Here is a 22,053-nt window from a genome sequence, read left to right on the forward strand (position 1 = left end):
GGAGGAGGAAGGACATGAGAAATAAAATATCTTGTTCCTAAATCACCCAACTACTGTCTCCCACTACACTTCTGTCTCCTAATCCCCGTTTCTTCTGTGTGCTTTGGAGTTTAGGAAAATAACTTACATCCTCTTATTGTCAACACAGTTGCCTTTCACTATTAGGGAGAGGGAACTGCTTAACGGAATTCTGAACTATACAATCCTTTAAGCTCTAGAGCATTAAAGATAAACTGGGCTCCAAAGCACAAGGCACCGGTTGGTTCTTTCCACATCAAAACCCTGAGCAAGAAGCTGTCCTCCCCAGCCCCACTCCACAGAACCTTTCTTCCTAGCCCTTCCGTGGGAAGCACCCGTGTATCCTGACGCTCTCCCATCCGCTAACCCTGCAGCGCGTCTGCCTTGCCAGGATCTCTCCTTCTTCCCTGGGCCCTCCGTTTACCAGGCTTCCTGTTAGGAATACTTGCTAAATTAACAGGAAGAATTAAAAGGCAGGGCCCCTGAGCAGCCACAATAAGGGCTGACAACAGGTGTTCAAGTTTACTGATTGGGTCTTGCTATAAATTTGTTTCCGCAGAGCTGCCCAGTCCCATCTTAGGGCAGGGTCAGGTTCCAAAATCAACACCTTAAGGGAAAACAGCGCCATCCCTCAACATCCCAGGCAGTCCGGCACGCTGGCTGGGGGACTCCCTGCTCTATGACTCTGCTGCAACTAAGCTCTTAACTGCCCAGCTGGACACAGCTGAAAGGCCCGTAGCCGCTCGGGCCTCGGAGCCATTCTGCCTTAGAGCGCCTTGCCCGGTGCGCAGGGCCTGGGGCCACGCGCCTCGGTGTCCTCGAGTCGGAGGTCATTCCCCGTGTCCCAGCCGGCTCCCGACGTCACGCCCGGAGCGCCCTCGCGGTGACCGCCTTCCGGCTGGGCCGCGGCGCAGCCAGCCACCGCAGAGGCCTGCTCCCCGCCCTCCGCCCGTCACTCACGTGCCCCGCCCAATGGCCGCGGCACGCGCGGGGCGGGGCCTGAGGCGCCCTGCGCCGAGCTTGTGGCGTCAATGCGCCGCTGTGTCCATGGAGAGAGGCTGAGGCGTCCGAAGCTCCGGCCCAAGGCACCTGGGCGCCGGGACGGCGAGGATGTCGGCGTCGTTAGTCCGAGCCACTGTCCGTGCTGTGAGCAAGAGGAAGCTGCAAGCCACCCGGGCCGCCCTCACCCTGGTGAGTGTCCCGGACGCTGGGCCGGGCCCGTGACATTGGTTCACCTCCGTCCCGCAAGGGGAAGTCAGGGCGGCGGGGAGCGGTACGGCCGAGCGGCGGGGCCCGAGCCCGCTGCGCAGTTCCACGCCGCTGCCGGCCGCCCGCCCCGGCCGTGAAGATAAATCGGCGAGGGGCTGCTCCGCAGGAGCTGGCGCGCGGGGGACTACGTTTCCCGTCAGGCCGCGCGCGCCGCGTGCGGGGGGACGGCGGTTTGCGTGCGTCACCTGCGGCCGTCCGCGGCGGCCCGCCTGGAGCCCGGGATCTCTGGGGGCCTTGGGGCTGCGGTGCTTGAGGTCGCAGGTTTAGAGGTCGAACGCGCCAGGCGCGGGGCCTACCTGGTGAATAAGCCAGAATGTACCCTGGAAGTACTAGGGGAGGTCGGAAGCTGCCGGACGGACCACGGTGTACGTGCGGGGATTGGCAGGCGCGTCCCCAGCGAGGCGCACCCCGGGCTGAGGCGGAGGCTGCGGGGCGTCGAGGGCTGCTTCCTGGTGTTGGGGTCCGCGGAGGGGTTTTAAACGCCCTCTGCGCGTAGCCGTCCTCGGCCTCGGTCAGATGTGCCAAAGAACAAAACGGATTTCTACCCTGGGTTTGTTGACGGCGTGTTCTGGGTGAAAGGTCTGACTCGCCGCGAGGGCACCAGAGTACAAACGCGGGGACGGAGAACTTAGCGTTCGTGCCGGGCCCCGACGTACTGTGCAGTGGCTGGTTGGGTTTGACCGAGGAAACGGTCGCATAAAATTAACCATTTTAAAGCGTTCAATTCAGTGGCATTTAGTACATACACAATGTTGTGCGACTAGCACATCTATTTAGTTCCAAAACATTTCATCCCAAAAGAAAACCCTATATCCATTAAGCAGTCGCTTGTATTTGCAGTTTGGAAAGATTAATTTCATTGGAAAGCTTAGGATCGGGTCAGCGTTCTTGCCACACACACTCCCCCTCTCCTTGATTAAGGAGGAGACTCAGTACAAGCGTTTATCACCTAGAGACTAGGAAAATAGATTGCCGGATTTAAATGGAATCCTGGATTCCAGTCATTGTAATGCCATAATCCAGAAAATTAGTTGTAGCAAAGTAGAAGGAAGTCATGATCAGGTGGAAGAATTCTTTTTTACAAGGGGTGAATGTTTTAGGCCACATTCTCTAGTACTTCTTTCTGTACCAGCAAGCCTGTTTTCATGTTTGAAAGTTGATGTTACCGGGGACACACGTTGAGGAGACCTCGATTCTTGAGGGAAAGATTTCAATCAAGAGGCAAAGTGTAGAGAAGAAAGCAAGAATTTATTGGCTGCAGCAAAAATATACTTAGGACGGTGAAACAAGGAAGGGCATAGAAGAAGCAACAGGAGAGCCTAGGCGGGGCTGCTTTGGCTCCCTGGGAAGTCAGGAAGGGGGCCTTGGAGACAGGTTCAGGGGGTAAGTGCCAGAGGAGCTGCTGCTTCCCATTGCTCTCCTGGTTGCAAGTCTCGTGGGGTCCCCTGGGAGGGGAGAAGGAGATGGTGCTGGTGTGCTCTCCTGGGGAAGGGGGGTAGAGCTCCCCATGGGACCTTCATTTTCAGGGGTTTTAAGCCTGGGCTTTTAGCTTGATGCTAATACACCAAAATGAAGTGTATTCTCTTCATTTGTCCTTGGGTGTGGTTGGCAGATGGCACCAATTGGATTTCTGTTACCAGTCTCCGTGAGTGAGTAGCGAAGTTTAAACTATCCACCCTCTGGCTGGGGAGGAGAAATGCAGACCATTTACTCTTGAGTAGCCTTGGTTTAGTTCCGAAAGATAGGATTTACTAGGTGGCTTCAAACTTGGGTTTAACAATCTGTCTCAGCCTCCCTATTCAGCTTGTCCTGGAATTTCCTAGCTTTTACTATGCTATAACAATACAACATTGATTATTTGGATTTTCTAAAGTCTTGAAATCACAAGAACTGAAGGGCATGACTTTTAATCTCAGTAAAAATTATTCTGAATTCAAATGAATTCTACCACTAGTAATGGTAGAGCCAGGTAGCGCACAGACACTTTTTTGCCTTTTTTTTTTTCCTCCAGTATTTGACATATTACTGGTTCTTTAAAATTCCTGAGTCATCCCCTTCTCCATTCCACAGACATTTAACACCTACTGTGTTTCTGGTTAAGAAATAAATGTTATACAGTTCCCACTCCCTGGGGACACAATCATGAGCCAGGCCTTTGTGACCTTTAGGAATTACTAGGAATAATAACACTGCCCACATTCTCAGACCTGGGCTGTCTTTCCACACTTCAACTCCTTGTGTTAGAACTTACCAAGCTAGTTCTGTTACCAGCACTGCTTTATCATTATCAATTCTCAGTTCAAAAGGGCTCTATGTTGCCTTTGATCAACTATTTTGATTAACTTGCGAGAGTCTACTATCTGAACTCATCCTACTTAACTGTCTGGCTGACTTTAGGAGTTCTTTTCTCTGTGATCTTCATAGAAGCTGGTGCCAGAGAAAAAGCATGTCAGTGCTGCCTTCTACCAACAGTGTAGAGTGACAGGTTTGCAGTCATTTTTATCCTAGCATATGTTTCCTATTCTTAAGACACTGTGACATGCATGTCTTACCCTTTGCGCTTAGTTTCCAAGTGTTTGTGCAAACATTTTTAACTCCTACGTGTTGTGTGAAATGTAAAAGGAGTGAAGTCATCAAAGAGTAAAGCTTGGAGATAGAAGAGAGCAAACGAAACTAGAGATAATTCAGTGAAATGAGTAAGGAGCTCAGTGTTACCTAGATATATAAATTTTGACATCAGGAATTTGACATGTTGCAGCCTTTGAGAAATGTTGTACCTGTGCAGTCTGTCACCTTAGTGAGAGGCTAGGAAAAGGGGTTGATGAAATGTAATTATGATTCCATGTTGTCAGCACCAAATTATCTGCATTAAGTAATGTTCATCCGGGAGAGGATTGATCATTTGCTGGAGAGAAAGACTTAAAAGACTGGTGACACACTGTCCATGACACTTTTATGCAAACCAGAGATAGTTCCTTAATTAAATGCTTTAACACTTCAACCCACCACATTAAAATGAGTACCCTTGGACACCTGCAGAGAACATCTAGAGTGGATGACATTCCCCCTCTCCTTACTTTCCTACATACCCAGGAATTGACAAATGGAATTGAACTTGTAGGAACCAGGTAAAATATGACTAAAGAACCTGAAGAGTTAACACTATCCTTCTGGCAGAGGCCTTTATTTCCAAGTTTGTGTAAATCAGAATTAGTGCAACCGTAATTTAGAATTAGGGATACCCACAGGCTGTGCATAAAGCTCAACTAAAGCTGTGAGAGAATTATGGTACATAACCAGCACCATTCTTGATGCACAGGAGAGAAGTTAATTCATTATGTGCAGTGGATGCTTTAGGGCTTAACTTTCTGGTGGCACCTGGTTGAGAAGGGCTGGGAAACAATAGATGTTAAATGCATTGGTGCTCAATAAGGAGCTGTTAATTCATTAAAGGACTAGCCTTTGGATCAGTGACCAAACCGTAAGGTTTGTCCATGTAGGCAATTTAGAAACATGTTAAACTTTTAAACTGTAGGCTACAAAATCATTTATATATATTCATGGATTACACACACAAAGGATTAGGAAAAGACAAAAGGGAAGCAGCACATAATGCCAGCCATTGCTGTTAAAGAAACAAAACAGACTATAATTTGTTCATGGGGTGCTGCTTATCTACCATCTTTTAAACCTTAAAATGCTAGATTTATAGTGAAATTAAAATAGGTCGTAGTTGTTGGTACATGTTTAAGTATACATAATCATGGAGTTAATAAAAATTTTATTTTCTTAAGCAGCAAAAAATGAAAATTGCCTGGGTAATTACTTAAGGAAACACAGTATTGAGGATGTAAAGTTTCTGCTACAAGAATAGAAACCCTATGGCATTGGATAAAAGTATGTTGCTATAAAGTAGGTGAAAAAGACATAATCTACATTGCCCTTTCCCATAATTTCAGCACAAAAAACAAACTGAGTAATCCTTTTCTAAAAGGCTGAACTGTCTCACTCAAAGATGTTCCTTCATTTGAAAGAATGTCTTGTTCTGTGATACACATATGAGTAAATTAAAAACCATTTCATTGAGTTTTAAGAATTTCTTACGGTTTTGTTTTTTTTTCTTTTTTATTGTTGAGAGTATTACAGATGTCCCCCATTCCCCCACCCCCCACACTTAAGAATCTCTTAAGTTTTAATTCACTGGCCAAATCTCAGGTAACTTAGCCATTAATTATACATAAATTTCTTGGAAAGATATAGTTTCTTAGTTGTTTGGGGAAATGCAGTGAAATGGGAAGGCTGCTAGGCTTGCAGCATGTTTAGCTGAGGTTTTTATACTGTTTCCCAGGTTGATTTTACTTAAGTGCAAAGTTGCTGGAGTATGCAAATAGATTTAGAGCAAAGTGGGCACCTTACCTTCTGCCTAGAAGTTTTCTTTTAGTCCCAAATGTTCCCTGTTTAGTCATTCTGACTTGTTCTGAAAATCAGGCTCATCACTTGGAAAGTTATAAGAACCATATCGTTCCCCTTAAATGAGTACTCAACTGGGTCATGCAACATTAGTAGCACTCCTCCCTCCCAATGGAGTATATTTGGTTTTTGCCTCACACAGGTAAATTAAGACATGCCTGCGTTCCTGTTTTTTACTAAGAGTTGAGAAAGGAAGAAAGTATATTATTTTGTAAAACTAAATTAGATCACTTAGAAAATCAGTTGGAGACAAAAACCCTTGGGGCTTGTTGACAACTTAGTGTGCAGGTCCCCTTGTTTACCTCCTGCAGTGGTGCACCCTCTATGCCTTTGACCCGCCAGCTTTAACCAAGGCTACGCCTTGGGTTGTACTTCCAAGGAATATTTTCCCATGGCTGTGCCTTTTTTGTGTGACTTGTCAGATATCTTTAGTTTTTTGGCAATAATTCGATTAATCTCTTCAGGGCTCATGTGCGAAGTATGACCATGAAAATGGTGCAAGGTTAGTTTTTATTGACGGTCATTTGGACGGGCAAATGAGCACTTTAAAATTTTTTTTCACTATTTTTCTGTATTTGAGGTTGATATGCTATGGTTTCCCAATAAAATAAAAGCCGTAGTTATTCTGTTCAGCATTTCTTTCTCCCTCCCCCTGCATACTGTTCCATGTCTTGTTGGGCTGCTTGCCTCCTGTTCTGATAAAAGCATAAAAAAAGGCCTTCATTTAATTTTTTTTTTTTTTTTTACAATGACACATAGTGATATGTGGACGCTGGTAGTGATTTAGTTTTTTTTTTACAGTGACACACGATAAGGTAGATACACACTCACCGTATATTAATAACTGAAATCAGAGTTTCACTACATATTCTTTATCACATGCGATGCATCTTTTCTCTTTTGTGTTTATTTTCTGGTTTTTAAAAAGGCTAGTCACGACCTTCTGAATTGGTCTCGTGACCTTTCTGATTTGGGTTCAGACTTTGCTTCACCATCCTCACCCAGCTGAGCTCCCGGGAGGCAAAGCAGAAGAGCGTGCTCTGGGGCCATCCCTTGGGTTTGCTCCCTCGGCACAGGCTTGAGTTCCTGCTCCAGTTATTACCCAGTCATAGGCCATGATGTCCACTCTGGGATTTCACAACCCAAGAAAATGCCAGCACAAAAAAACTGGAGGACCAGTACAGCATTGCCAGCTACAGGAGCTAACAAAGTAGGAAGGACACTATTTCTTCGTTGTAGCTACAGCTGCCTTATATTTGGCACTATTCTAAATACTCTTCATGAATTCTGAGGAAGAGGGACTATTATACTCATTTAAGCCAGCTGGAACACAGCTAGGAGGTGGACCTGGAACAGACTTTGTCCCTAATAGCTTCCTTCTCAAAAAAGTTGGGGTTGGTGGTGCTGACCTATACAGAGGCAGTATGTTGTGATGTTTTTCTTGTTTTGAAGACAGCTGGGCTAGGTTAAAAGCATTTCTCCCCAAAAACTCCTCCCTGGTTTTCCTTCTATTGTTGATGAGCTTAGATACCCTGAAGTACTGATTTACGCCAGCTTCAGAATCTGAACATTTGGTGGGGCTGGGACAAGAGGCACACTCTGGGTTATTTGATGTGGTAGCACTCTTTTATCTAGCTATGTAAGCATTTTGATGGATTGAAATAGATTTTCAGTAAGCAAACTGAGCAATAGGGTTAATAGCAGGAAAATTGCCTGAATGGTGGCTTTCCCAGTTAATTGATTCATTCATTGGCTTATTGAGCACCTTCTGTGTGTCAGACAATGTGCTTATTGCTGGGCTACAGTAGTAGGAGCACAAAATAAATGCTGCCCAAAAGGATTACATTTGTGATTTAAGTAGATAGTACTATAGAGATTATGAAAGGGAAAGGACCTTTACCAGGGGAAGCAAGATGAAAGGGCTGTTGCTAGAAGATATTTTAAAAATAAGTAGTATGATTAAGCCCTGCCCGGGTGGCTCAGTTGGAACATTGTCCCATACTCCAAAAGGTTGTAAATTCAATTCCCAGTCAGGGCACATACATAGGTTACAGGTTCAGTCTTTGGTCGGGGCACATATTGGAGGCAACCACTCGATGTTTCTCCACTCTCTCTCTCTCTGAAAATCAGTGAAAGCATATCCTCAGGTGAGGAAAATAAGTAAGTAAAAATAAAGAGAATGGTTTTAATTGAGTTCATATATTTGTAATAACATTTTCTTTTTCAGACACCTTCAGCAGTAAACAAGATAAAACAGCTTCTTAAAGATAAGCCTGAACATGTAAGTAAAACCAGTCAAGTGCTTAGTAAAAAAAAAAAGAAAAGTAAAGTAAATTATGCTTATGATTTTTTTTAATTTTTGTAAAAGTTTATTTGAGCCATACTGACAACATATGCCAGGGAGCAAGATCTCAGAAGCTCCCTAAATTCACAGAATACAACAGAATACTCTGAAAAGGAAGTCACTGTCCTACCCACACACTGTCGTCATTCTCCCTTTCAGGAGGCAACTCCTTAGTATCCTTTCAAAGATAATCTGTACATTTTATTTACCTAGACCAGGGTTTCTCATCCTCAGCACTGTTGATGTTTTGTGCTGTGTAATTCTTTGTTGGGAGTGGATTACAGGAGGTTTAGTGTCATCTCTGGCCTCTTCCAGTGACTCCGCTTCACTCATTAGTTGTGACAACCAAAAATATTTATTTCCCTGAGGTTCCCACTGACCTCAACTCTGCTTGTTAAGCTTGTGTGTGCTTAGATGAGAGCATGCCATACATGCTGTGGTTACACTTTGCTTTTTGCCTGTAATAAAATAGCTTGAAGATCTTTTCATATCATTACATAAAGATCCACCTCATACTTTTTCATGGCTGCATATAATAGTACGTACCATTGAACAAGTTTGATTTATTTAACCAGTCCCCCATATTAATGTCTTTTGGGTTGTTTTCATTCAGTGCTGCCACAAGCATCATTCAACAAATATTTAGTGTCTGTAGTGTGCTAGGCCCATTGTTCTAGGCCTGTAAGCATAGCTTAGTACATCTACCTAGATGTGGGAGTGATGAGTAAGGGGTGTGCACATCACCCTAATCTTAGTGCATTGCCAATTGCCTACGGAATACTATAAATTACTTCCAAGACTATTAAATTAACATTTAGTGATTAGACTACAGAGTGGTTTCTAGGTTCCATTGTACAACATCCCACTACAGTGAGAGTTCTAGCACCTTCCTCCTGAGAATTATTAAATGCTAAAGTATGTCAGCATTACAACTCCATTTGTATACACTAATGACTGGAGTAGAAATTGACCAAATGAAACAAAATTTAGCTGTGTAGATTTGAGGGATGTATGTTTGTGTTGACATGAAAAGGGTTGAGCAAACACTTCATCAGGTATCACTGCACAAGCAATCCCTTTTCCAGATTCCAGTTACCTAAAGCTGTACTTTCACAGACTCCTTAAGTGTCTAGATCCATTCTGATAGTTGGACTTCCTGCTTGCTTGAGTCTTCCTGTTTACAAAGATAAAAACTAAGTTAAATACTTACGACTTGAGCTCCAGAATTACAGCTGGGCAATTCATTGCATATTTATCATACTGAATGTGTTAAACTCCCTCATAGGCTCTCTGAGCTGTCACTCTGAAAGTAAGTAAAACCATAATTCTGTCTCCTTGCTGTTGTTTAACGACAGAAGAGACTACCACGAATACTTCAGCTCATCAGAACCCCAGACAGCTTAACATTCTCACTCTTCACCAGTGTCTTCCCACCTCATGATTGCTTTCCTAAAGCAAGCACATGCTGCTGCTTTTCAGAGAATCAGGATCTTCTTGGTGAAATAATACTTTTTATAAAGCAGATAGGATCTAAGAATAGAAATTCAGTAGACATTGTTAGAGAATTACATTAAGGTAGACATTGGTCACTTTTTACATTTCATACGTCTGTGTTGGTGTCAGTCTTTTGCTTCCTGGTATTTGGGAATGTTTACACAGGTCTGCCCTAGAAGGCCCTGTGTAGAGGCAGCAAGATTGCCAGGCCTGTTAACCTTTGCAAACCTAACCACAGGAAAACTTCCTGAGAACGCCTCACATGATGAGGTGGAGCAAAAATGCTTTCAAGCAAGTTCATTTTTTTAGGTTGTCCTCTCTGCCATCAGATACTTTTCCTTTTAAAAAAAAAAAAAGCGATGATTCATTTTTTGAATTAAAACTCCTTAAAAATGTTATCCCCAGCCTAAATGACTAGTATTTGGTTAAGTAATAAACAAGCATTAGCATAGTGGAATATTATATAGGTATTACTTGCAATTATATGGAAAGATAATGTCTTAAGTGAAAAAAACAAAGCAGAGAAAAATGTTTCTCCTATAATAAAAACTATGTTTAAATTATATATATGACAAAGGCTGAAAGAAAATAGGAAAAAACATATAAGCTGTGTTTTTAGGATGATAGTGACTATAGTTTGAGGGCTCCCCCCCGTATTGTTTTCTTTGTATATAATTGGTTTTTATTCTTTTCAGGACACCCTGTAGTGTCATAATGATGTTTGTACAATAGGTACATTTTTAAAGCACTTGTTTCCTTCCATTTACACTTCCTAAAGGGCTACATTATAGCCAAGAATTTAATATATGTTTTTAAACTTAGGAAGAAATTAATAATATCATCATATAGCCAGGACTTTTATTAATATGATTGTTTAACCTATACTATGTTAAAACTAAGTTTATATTTACAATTATTTTTCAGGTAGGTGTGAAAGTTGGTGTCCGAACCAGGGGTTGTAATGGCCTTTCTTATACTCTAGAATATACGAAGACAAAAGGAGATTCTGATGAAGAAGTTGTTCAAGATGGTGAGTATTAAACTTTTTCTGGGTACTTTGTTTTGCCTAAAATGTTTAGCGTTATATAGCATGAAGAGTAATAATAATAGTAGGAATGGCATATGTGGTGCTAACTATGAGGTGGGCATGGTTTGAGAGACTTTCATATACTAACTGATTTGTACACAGCAACCAAATGAGAATGGTGCCATATTGTCCCCATTTTGCAGATACGAGAAACAAGCATGGAGAGGTTAAATAATTTGCATAAGGTCACAGAGCTAGTTAGTGGCCTAGTAAACATTTGAACCCAATCAGATTTATTCCAGAGGCTGTGTGCTCTGGTAAATTACTGGATAAACTAGTTTATTTGTTTCAATTATAAGAAGTTATCAGTGTGTGCAAAGTTTTTAAGATGATAAAACTTCAGAATAAACCAACTACTTTTGTGTAAAGTAGCAGTTTTATATCATGCTTTTGAGAACTCTATAGTTTCGATTTTAATTTCCAAATTAAAATTTTCAGTTCTTTAATTATATTTGCCCTCACTGCCTGGCCCTATGCAATAATCTGATTAAACCTATTTAAGACAATAAATAGTGCTACAACTTTGAGGGGGGACTTGAGTGTACATGGGTTTTGCAGTGGTGGCTTTGTGCATTGGAGGTGTGCTGTTGGCTGGCTTTCCTGGGTTCCTAGTGTGAGTTCATTTTACTAAAGTGAAGTCACTATCCAAGAAAGATATTTGTTAATATTTTATTTTTAAAATCAATACATAAATGTAAACCTTAACTTTTTCATCTTAATGAAGAGGAAATCTAATAAATATGTTTAGTTTATATTTAAGTAATGACTCAATTTCTTATAAGGGAGAGCTTTCTTAAACCAATTGTATTTATGAAGATGCTGACTTCTGCCTACGTAACTATGGGGTTATATTATTACCAGTTTTCCAGCCTGTACACAGAGGAACAGAACTGTTGTGTCATCTTAAACCAGCCCACTGTACCACAGTCCCTCAATGTGTCTCTGGCGTGGATGGCAGTGTGTCCTGTATACACATGGCATTTCAGGGTTATCATAAATGTATCGACTCCATCTTTATAAAACTCTCACTGAGAATATACACATTTTCTTTATGTTGCAAATGAGAAAAATGGGTGACATATAGTGAAAGGCAGATTCTAGTTTTACATATAATTGTCATGGAATTTGCTTGTGTCCAACTTTCTGACCTAATATAATTGTTTTTGACATAGATTATTGTGTAAAAAAGCAACAGGAAACTGAGCACTGAATCCCTTAAAAGAAATAATGGGACAGATTCAGAAACTTCCTGTTTGGTTTTGTTAATGGTTACTATTTAAAGCTCACTCATGCTGTGACTGGCAGGTTCTGGTGTCTCACAGGCTTAGTATGACATGTGTTTTCTTCTTCCCAAGGAGTCAGAGTGTTCATCGAAAAGAAAGCACAGCTAACACTTCTGGGGACAGAAATGGACTATGTTGAGGACAAATTATCCAGTGAGTTTGTGTTCAATAACCCCAACATCAAAGGAACATGTGGCTGTGGAGAAAGCTTTAACATTTGACTCCTCGGGACTGCTCTGGCCATGAGCTCCAGGACAGCTGAGGAAGCCCTGGCTCACTGAAGACATCAAGTGACTCACATGTGCTTAAGGTTGATAATGCATGGCTGCCTTATGCGGAAAATAAACTGATGCATTTTGAAAATGAAGTCAGTGTGTTAGATTTCAGAAGTTACATGTGTCTTCTTTTTAGGGGACAGAATGTGAGAAGCCATCACTTTCTTTGGGTCATTTTTCTGATCTGTAAAGAAAAAAACCCTACCCTACTCTTAATTCTCTTGCATCCTTTCTGTTAGAACCAGTTTTACAGAAGGTGCCTGCCTGGGAGGATTTCAGTAAACACATTCTTAATAGGTGTGCACTCTTTAGATTTCTGTTGAACCTCCAATGTGCATATCCAGGCCAGATTGATGGTTCTTGAAATTCAGAGAAAGTCCTGACCACTGGGTTTACATGGTGGTGCATTTTTCTAACCAAACTTGGCACGGCCTTTCCACATTTTTTCCAAAATTTCATTGTCAGATGCCTCATTTGCTTACCTTTTAGCAGCATCAGCCATTAGATGAAAGTGTCAAAGATATCCTTGAACCACAGTGCAGAATAGTTTTGAGTGATAATATCAAAAGATACTTTGCCCACCATTTTTCATTCATTTCTTTTGCCACTCTAAATGTCTGCTCAAGGTGGGATCTCAGACTTTAGACCCTTTTATTTGAAAGGTCTCTTACCATCTAGCGCACCCTCTCAATTCTATACCTGAGGAAGCAAAACCGCAGGGAAGGAGAAGGGCTGTGTCCACCCGTACACTGCAGGGGACCATTCACATGTCCCCTTCTGTGTAGATGACACGCCAGCCTGGCGCTCTGAGACAGGCAGCGAAGGTAAATGGGTGGTCTGGCTTCTCTAGCTGATTGACATTTTGATAAGATTTCTATGTAATTTCTATTTTGAGTGAGAAAAATCTTATTTTTAAACCCCTTTATGTGAATGTCCATGTTGCTGCTTTTGAAGTATGAAGCAATGGTTTGTACAGCAGGGAAGACATTGCAGCAACCCAGAAACGCTTTCGGAATGAAGTAGTGTTTGCGAAGCAGAACACGGGTCTCCTAGAGTTCCCAGTGTACATACACTTCCTGGATCCTAAGTCTAATCTAATATTTTAACCTAACATTTTTATCACCAATTTTTCTTTTTAACAGTGTTCCTTTTGTAATTTAATTCTTTATTTTCCTGGGTTTGAGATATTAAGTGTTTTTATGAGATGCCATTTGCTTTTTTTGAAAGCCGAGTCTTATGAATTGAAGTAGCTGAGTTCTTGATATTTGTCATATTTACTAAAGTACTTGTCACAAAGTGCACCAAAACCTATAGCAGTAGCTTTATGCTCATGAGTTTGTATTAATATAATTGTCAACCCACTTATAAGTTGTGCAATACTGAATGTATGTAGTGATTGAGTTGTCAATAAATAAAAAAAAGTGGCCTCTTTGTGATCATGAAATTGCCTTTTATTTTTAAGGAAGATGGGTTTGGGAGTAGTAGCTGTTACAGCTACTTATAAGTAATTGCTGTACCTTTCTAACTAGTCTCCCTGCTGCCAGAATTTTCTCCACCTGGCTCTGTTGTTTCAGTTGCTGCATTCTCCATGCAGCCCTTGGCATAGCCATTTCCAGTCACTCTTGGCTCGAGTCCTCTCATTCCCGTTCTTCAGCCCTGTCTTTCCCCGTCTCACTTTAAGGATCATCCATTCACCATTTCTCAAGCCCCCCACACAGGTTTCTTTCTTACATTCTCGTGTCGTCATCCCTACCTGGAATGCTTTTTCAAATCTGTCATCCAAGTTTTACGCTCATCTCCAAAAAGGTCCTTAACAGTTCCCTTCCGGCAGATTCATGAGCGTCCGCTCTCCACTCAACCTGAGGTTTCACAGATGACCAGAGACAGTCAGTCCCCGACCTCAAAGATCTTAGAGTTGACAGATGAGTCAGACACCAGTAAAGAAAGCATGGTAAGTGTTGCTGATAGCTAACATTTATTGCAGACTTGCTACATGCCCAGAATTGCTCTAATTAACAGTCTTCACAGCAACCCAGTGAAATAGGTCTGGCTACTGTCTTTTTCATAGATGAGAGACAAAGTAGTTGGCTAAGGTCACATGGTAGGTGACAACCCATGCCCTGGGCCCCAGCCCCGTGCTCCTAGTAGCTGGGCCACATTGTATATCACAAAGGACCAAGATGAGGGTGCCCTTCTAAAGAGGTATCTTGGAGGTGATGGCACCTGAGCCAAGTCATAGGAGATTTGGGGAAGATAAAGAACAAAACCAAAGAATTAAAAACAGATGTAGGCAGCTGAGCATTCGGAAGAGCATGAGGCACGGAAAGCAGCAGGCAGGGCAGAGGACAGGGCAGGCCTGGGACATGGGCTTTCTCCAGGTGGTGCAGGTGCTGGGAGCCCCCGTCGGTTTCAACAAGGCGCTCATCAGAACAAGTGCATTTGGAAGTGTCAGCTGGGCTTCTGTGGAGCACGGAGAAGGCCGCGTGATGTGGACCGGAGGAAGCTGCGACAAAACCCAAGTAGGACCCGAGGGAGGGACCGGTGTGAGGAAGGCTTAGGCGAGATCAGCGGGACTCCATTAACAGGCCAGCTCCGGAAGGGCTGAGTTTGCGGCTCTTGGCTCCCACACTAGCAATACCGGTACTGGTTTTTTGGTTTTGGTTTGTCTCAGTATTGAAAGGTTCTTGACAAGCTTTATCATTTTCTTTGCTACGCACCTAACACCAGGCACATCGTTAAGTATTTTGGCAGAATGATTCCTATGGACATTAGCAGCCATATTGTGTTCTTTCCGTCCTGTGTCCTGTTCATCCAAGCTCCACTCCACACCCCGGGCATCCTGCAAGACGTCGCTGTAGTGCCCCTGCCTACACGTAGACCATCAGCTTTGTGGAGGGAAGCTTACGCAGAGGCAGAGGCAGAGGCAGAGCCGATGGATTGTCACCGTAAAGCCCACTCTTCCGTATCAAGATGTTAACTGGATGGCTTGGGCCACTGGGCTAAATACCCCATGGCGTTTCAGGGTGGGGTGCTGCTGTGGTGCACTGCCACAGAGCCTGTCCCTGCCCTCTGTTTTGGGACCCACAGAATGATTTTTTTTGTCAACATGGAAAGGGTGGAGTAGGGTTGGAAAAATCCCTACGAGATCAGATGTTCCTAAGATTTCTAGTACTTCCTAGGTTTCACTCAGCAGGAAATACCTTTAAAATAAACAGTCTATTTGTCTTGTTTTGGTGCCTCAGCCATCAGGAAATGCAAAAGCCTGTGATGTTAGGCCACCTGGCCCTTCCCATGCCATCTAACAGCTGTGAAGACCCTCCAGCCTGCAGAGCTCTTTAACCATCAGTGTCCTGTGTGTGCCTCAGAGCAGACACGACCTGGGCGGGAGAGACGGCGTCAACCTGCTTAGGTACAAATGTGGCTGGCCTGGTGCAGTTCATGGGAGGCTGGTGTGCACAGGTGTAGGTTTGCGAAGGAGCTACACCTGTATTTGAACCATGGTTTCTGTCACTTTGTAGCCGGATGACCTGGCACAGATTAGGTAAATTCTCTGAGCCTGCTTCCCTTCTGTAGAACAATCTCACAATTTGGGGAAATTGTATGAGTACAATACAGCATCCAGCTTAGATACATCGTATTTTACCCATGGATTGACTGTCAATCAAAGCAAGAGTTTATGGAAATGAGAGTTTCCACACATTTAGGGAATTATAGTCCCCTATTAAAAGCTGGGGGAAATTTGCTGTATTTCTTTCAAATGACCACAGTAACTTGTTTGAAAAGAACTACAATGTAATACGTAATTAATGTAATTAGAATTATTTATATATCTCCTACTGGTTCTGTTTCTCTGGAGAAATACACCTTGACTAATACACCAATAGACTCCATTCTGGGGAAATGGTTTTGGCAGTTTTTAATGGTTGCCGCAAAATCCTCGCAAGGGGGAAGCCGTTGAAGAGTGGGACACAGCGCAGAGCACGGCTGCTCGGCTCCTGTAGCGTCAGCTTGGCCATGCAGCCCCCGTCCCCTCCCAGCAGGGTCATCAGGAACCACAGGTCTGTCTCCTGTTTTACTGCCTCAATTTCTCCTATCTATAGAAGGAAACACCTACCTGATTAGAAATTATATTCACAATTCAGCTATTTAATGTTCACTTTTAAGAAAAATATCTTTCTGCCCCCTCCCCCTCCCCTCCACCCACTACCCTCATGCAGGAAGGTAATCCCCGGACCCTTAGTGTCACGCAGCTGTTTATGTGAGGATGTCCTTACGTCACAATGGACAGGTACTCATTTACTCAACACTTGCTAAGCATTAGCGTAGGTCAGGTGCCTGCCTAGACCATGGGGCTACTGGATGAGTGGGACCCAGCCCCCGCCCCCAGGCACACAGGTTCATGAAAGAGAGGGCCCATAAACAGGCCGTTGTTGAGCAAGGGTAAGTGCAGGGGTGGATAATGGGCATAATCAGAGCCAAAAAAGTGAAAATGAAGCCAGTGGGGCTCGGCAAGGAGAGGCGGGGGGAAGTGGGCAGTGGGGGAAGAGACAGGAAAGGCCAGGGCCTAGATGAAATGGTGGCTGGGAGACAGTCATTTCCTTCCAGCAGCTCCGGGGAAGGGAAGCTGGACCCAGCTGGTCATGACTGAGCCTGTACCGTCTCCCTCCTCCTCCGGGGCCTGCACTGGCATCCCTGCCTCCTCCCTGTATTTCTGTGCGCCACGTTCCCACCAAAACATGGCCCTGGCTTGGCTCTGCTGTCGCCATGCCTGGAGTCCCATCCCCACATCCAGCCTTGAGAGCACAGCGCCTCGGTAGGGACCAGAGCCTGGGCGAGGAGATCCGCGAGTGGGAGAGATCTTCCTCTCCCCTGTCCCAGAGCCAGCCCCGGGGACAAGCCAGGATAGCGCAAGATTTCCTCCCACTCCTCAGAACTGGACGCAATTTAACACATGAATTATTCATTTCTAAAATTTTCCATTTAATATTTTTGGACCATGGTTGAGCGCTGAAAACTGAAACCGTGGAGGGTGTGATCTTTCAATATATAGATTAAAATCTTTAATTCCAGGAAAATCTTGAATTTTAATTTTAAATCTTTTTTCTTTTCCATGAATTTGTCCCCTCGCCCCCTTTGGGGATATCCAGTTAAATATGTTGTATCGCCTTAGCCCATCTTCTGTGTCTGTCATTCTCTCTCTAAATAATTTTAAGCATTTTTATTGAGAAATAATTGATATACTATAAAATTCACCCATTCAGAGTCTTCAGTTCAGTAGTTCTAAGTATATTCAGAGTTGTGTAACCATCATCACAATCAATTTTAGGACATTTGTATCACTCCCCAAAAAACCCCCATATGATTAGCAGCCACTCCCCATTCCTGTATCCCCCAGACCAGGGCAACCGCCAGTCTACTTTCTGTCTCTACAGATTTCCCGACCCCATGCATTTCATATCAATGGAGTCACACAATATATGGCCTTTTGTCGATGGCTTCTTTTACTTAGTGTAAATTTTCAAGATTTATCATGTCGCAGCATACTTATTTTTATCACTGAATAGTATTCTATTCTATGGCTATTCTGCATTTTGTTTATCCACTCACCGGGTGACGGGCATTGGGGCTGTTTCCACTTCTTGGCTATTATGAATGGTGCTGCCATGAACATTCCCGCACAAGTTTTTGCAAGGACATGGGATTTGTCTTAAATGTACCTACGATTGAATCTCCTGGGTGATACAGCAGATTAACGTTTTGAGGGATCGCCAAACTGTTTTTCAAAGTCACTTCACCATAGTTTATTCCCACCAGCAACGTGTGATGGTACCAATTTCTCTAAATCCTCACCAATAATCATTATTATCTGTCTTTATTATAGCCATCCTAGGGAGAGTGAAATGGTATCCCACCGTTGCTTAAATTTGCATTTTCCGGATAGCTACTGATGTTGAGCATGTTTTCATGTTTTATTGCCTATTTGTATATCTTCTTTGGAGAAACCTCTATTCAAATCCTTTGCCCATTTTTAAATTGAGTAGTTTGTCTTTTTTATTGGTGAATTGTAAGTATTCTTTGTACATTTTGAATGCAAATCCCTTCTCAGATACATGATCTGCAGGTGTTTTCTCCCATTCTGTGCATTGTCATTTTCACTTTCTTCATAGTGTCCTTTACACTTTAAAGTGCAGAAGTTTTATTTGGATGAAGCCTAATTTATCTATATTCTTTTTGCTTGTGTTTTTGGTATTGTAGCCAAGAAACCCTTGCCTAATCCAGGTCATGAAAGTTTACTCTTATGTTTTCTTCTAGGAGTTTTTTAGTTTTAGCTCTTATATTTAGGTCTAAGACACATTTTAAGTTAATCTGTGTATAGATTAGGGTAGGAGTCCAACTTCACTCTTCTACAAGTGGATATCCATTTGTCCCAACACCATTTATTTAAATGATGATTCTTTTTCCCACTGATTTCTCTTAGGCACCTTGTAAAAATCAGCTGACGATAACTGGATCCTCTCTAAATAATTTTTAACTTTTTCTTTATTTCTATTTCCTGTTCCAAATTTTGCTTTTGTTTGTCACAATAGCTAATCAACATTATGCTTCTTTCAATTTTATCTTCAGTTCTATTATGTTCTTATTTAGATTGACATAAAAGGAGGGGCATTAAATAAACATTCCGCTTGATTAAGTGGGGAGTCAGAGTGAGCACAGGCAAGAGCAAGAATGCATGAAAGCATGGAAGATTGTTTCAGGAAAAAATGAATTGTCCCAGCTTGCTTCAGTAGAGAGAACATCGATGACCTTGTGGTGACATAGAGATATGATTTTTAAATGTTTGGAATGTTTAGAAGCAGATTGTGGATAGTCTTTGTAAGTCTGGTCAAGAAGTTTACATCTTATCCTAGAAGGAATACAGAGCCAAGTTCGAAGACTGGTGATTTGGGTGATTTAGGATAGATTACTACTAATAATAACAATAATAACAGCAACATAAGGGCAAGGAAACCAGGAGGAGGTCATTGTAACAGTCCAAATGAAGTCAGTTAGGCTTCTTATCAGAATCATTGCAAAGAGTTTGGAAAGAATAGAGAAGGTGCTTTTAAAAATCAATTTCAAAGTGAAAGGATGGTTAAGAGTGAAGATGGAGAAGAATGAAGACTGTGACAGCTCCGTCAGACCTGACGATCAAGAACTCACTGTTGCCTTCACGACTTCAATTGCGGTTCATACTGAGGCTTCGATCATGAGGATGTAAAAATAGCAAGTACAGAGGTAGAGGAAGGATGAAGGCGGAGCGTTCCTGGTAAGACCAGAGTCAAGAGGAATTGCATTTTCCCTCCCAGCAGAAGAGATGTTTGTGGAGAAAGGACGTTGCCATTGGGGAACATGATATGGAAGATCAGAGAGTGATGGAGGAAGAGAAGCTGTATCCCCAGTGAAGGGAAAGGAGGAGGGGGAAATATTCCATAAGGATTATGAAGATAAAATATACTATCCTGGATGGGAGAGAGAGGGTTACCATTAGATGAGCAGAGAGAAGCTGGGTGCAGATGGATGGAGGAGAGGAGACCACCCAAGGAGTCCCTGCGAGATGCCCTTGCTCTTCTCAGTAAAATCAGAATTTACTGTGGGAATTTGTGGGAGTAACAAAAGATGAGTAGAAGTGATGAAGAGCTCTGGTCGCATGAATCTGAAACAGGCTCATTGGCTGTATTTTCATGACTTCTTCAGGAACACTCCTCCATGAGAGGTTGGATTGAAGGGCTAATCTAGGGGTTAGGCATTGGCTTGGCTCAAGCGAAGGGACGAAAGTGAAAAGATGTTAGTGACATTGGCGTTCAAGTGGATAAAAGCATCTTTGGCTGCTGATCTGCATTAGCATTCTGAAGCCTGCTCGGTAGTAGTGCAGCAGGAGTTAGCTGGATGGTTCTTTTTCTCTATTTGCAATCACCTGGAGGCTCAGATGGAGCTGGGTGACTCAAGATGGCCTCATTGACATGGCTAGTGGTTGGTGCTGGCTTTCAGCTCCACATGGTCTCCCCAGAAGGCTTCCAAGTGTGTGAAGTAAAGCATCGGTTTGTTGTTCCACTTATGTATGCTTTCATTGACTGATTCTTGTATGTGCCCTGACCTGGGATCAAACCTGCAACTTTGGCATCTTGGATGATGCTCTGAACAACTGAGCTGCCCAGCCAAGGTGCCGCAAAGCTTTTAATTAATTAATTAATTAATTAATTAATTAATGTATTTATGTATTTATTTAACATATATATTTTTTCACTGATTTCAGAGAGAGGAAGGGAGAGGGAGAGAGAGATAGAAACATCAATGATCAGAGTGTCACATGCCCCGGTTGCGGTCTCGATCCCCAGTCGGGGGCGTGCAGGAGGCAGCCAATCAGTGACCCTCTCATCACTGATGCTTCTCTCTCTCCCCCTCTCCTTTCCTCTCTCTGAAATCAATAAAGATATATTAAAAACAACAACAACAACAACAAAGTTCAGAAGTTTTAAAAAGTGTTACCCCCCCATGTATTTTATCTGACTTTTGATCTTTCATTTCACCTTCCCCTATATTGATTTTTTAGGAATTAAAGAAAACAGCTCAGCACAATGTTCCTCAACAGAGACGCTGATCCAAGTAAAGATGACGATGAGACCAATATTCCCAGGTGTTCGGTATGTCCTTACAATTCTGCAATATTGGAGAACTCTAAAAATTCAAACCATGGAGTACCCAGTGGCACGCCTGGGGGTGGGGCATAGGGAACACAAACATCTCACGTCAGGGACCTGCCCTTCCTTGGCACAGCAAGATGCAGCGCTCCTGTGGGCAGGGAGCCTGAGCGCCGACTTGTCTTCCTGATAATGGTAATGCGTTTGCAAGAGCTAAGATTACCAGCTCAGCCCACTCCCTCTTTGCCGCTCTTGACTAGAATGGAGGGGAAACTGCACTGGGCTAAATGACCCAAGTGTGAGCTCTCACTTTGGCCTCTTTGGCCTCCCAATTTAATGACTTGAGAAACCTCTTAGGAATAATGGGAGTAGTAGGGAGAATGCTCTAGAAAATAAAATTATATTCCTTTAATCCAGGATTTTAGATAGAGAAGGGGGACTCTGAGGGAACATTTATTGTCCTTTCTGCCAACAACTATTCCCAAACACTCCACAAATGTGACCATTTGCTTTGGTAAAATATTCCAGTTAATCAGGACAAAGACAGCTTCCTCTGCTCTGTATTCCTAAACACACCAAGCCCTTTGGACCCCAGGATGAAGCCTTGCTATCTAGATGATCTGGTTCCCCCTCTTCCTTAAAAGAAATGTAGCCTTACCCAAAACAAACGTTGCCAACCCCCAAAGCTGCCTCTCTCTATGGTAACTCACAGAATTTTAGAGTTGGAAAGAGCTTAAAGACTATGGAGTCAAAGTCTAACGGGCTCATTTTATAATGCAGGCTTTCAGTGATGTGTCGAAATAATACCTCTTTTGGGGAATGAATTTGAGACTTGTCCATCTGGTCTCTGTTCTGCATTGCCACAATTGACTTGTTAGGCAACAATACCTTCCAAAGATAGATGCTTCTGTTTGCATGGCTACTTGCTATGCTATTTGTTTTAGGGTTTGCGGATCTGCCAGACAATGACCACTCATCAGTCTCATGACTTCCGACTTTTCCCCCACAGATGCCAGAATTATATGCACTTGCTGAGAATTTTAATAAGGAGAGCAAGAAATCGAATCGCCTGAAAGTTCTTGGTATTTCACCAGGTGAATCCCAGAAAATACTTGATGACAACCTGAAAACCGTG

General features: G+C 42.9%; 1 protein-coding gene across 1 annotated transcript; it reads left to right on the forward strand.

Annotated features, from left to right (window-relative positions):
- Nucleotides 1-972: 972 nt before the first annotated feature.
- On the forward strand, nt 973-13,671 carry ISCA1 (iron-sulfur cluster assembly 1). The gene is made up of 4 exons (XM_081152325.1): nt 973-1,209; nt 7,985-8,038; nt 10,520-10,625; nt 12,038-13,671. Exons 1-4 carry the CDS (start codon nt 1,129-1,131, stop codon nt 12,184-12,186), a joined length of 390 nt encoding a protein of 129 aa, XP_081008451.1. The 5' UTR covers nt 973-1,128; the 3' UTR covers nt 12,187-13,671.
- Nucleotides 13,672-22,053: the final 8,382 nt, after the last annotated feature.

This window comes from Miniopterus schreibersii (assembly GCF_964146895.1).
Source record: "Miniopterus schreibersii genome assembly, chromosome: 11".
In the NCBI taxonomy this organism is placed as follows: Eukaryota; Metazoa; Chordata; class Mammalia; order Chiroptera; family Miniopteridae; genus Miniopterus; species Miniopterus schreibersii.

Excerpts from the sequence above, each read along its gene's own strand:
- ISCA1 (XM_081152325.1), top strand. The coding sequence starts at position 1,129 with ATGTCGGCGTCGTTAGTCCGAGCCACTGTCCGTGCTGTGAGCAAGAGG. Across the intron at positions 1,210-7,984 it reads CCCGGGCCGCCCTCACCCTG|ACACCTTCAGCAGTAAACAA; the intron begins GTGAGTGTCCCG and ends TTTCTTTTTCAG. Across the intron at positions 10,626-12,037 it reads TGAAGAAGTTGTTCAAGATG|GAGTCAGAGTGTTCATCGAA; the intron begins GTGAGTATTAAA and ends CTTCTTCCCAAG.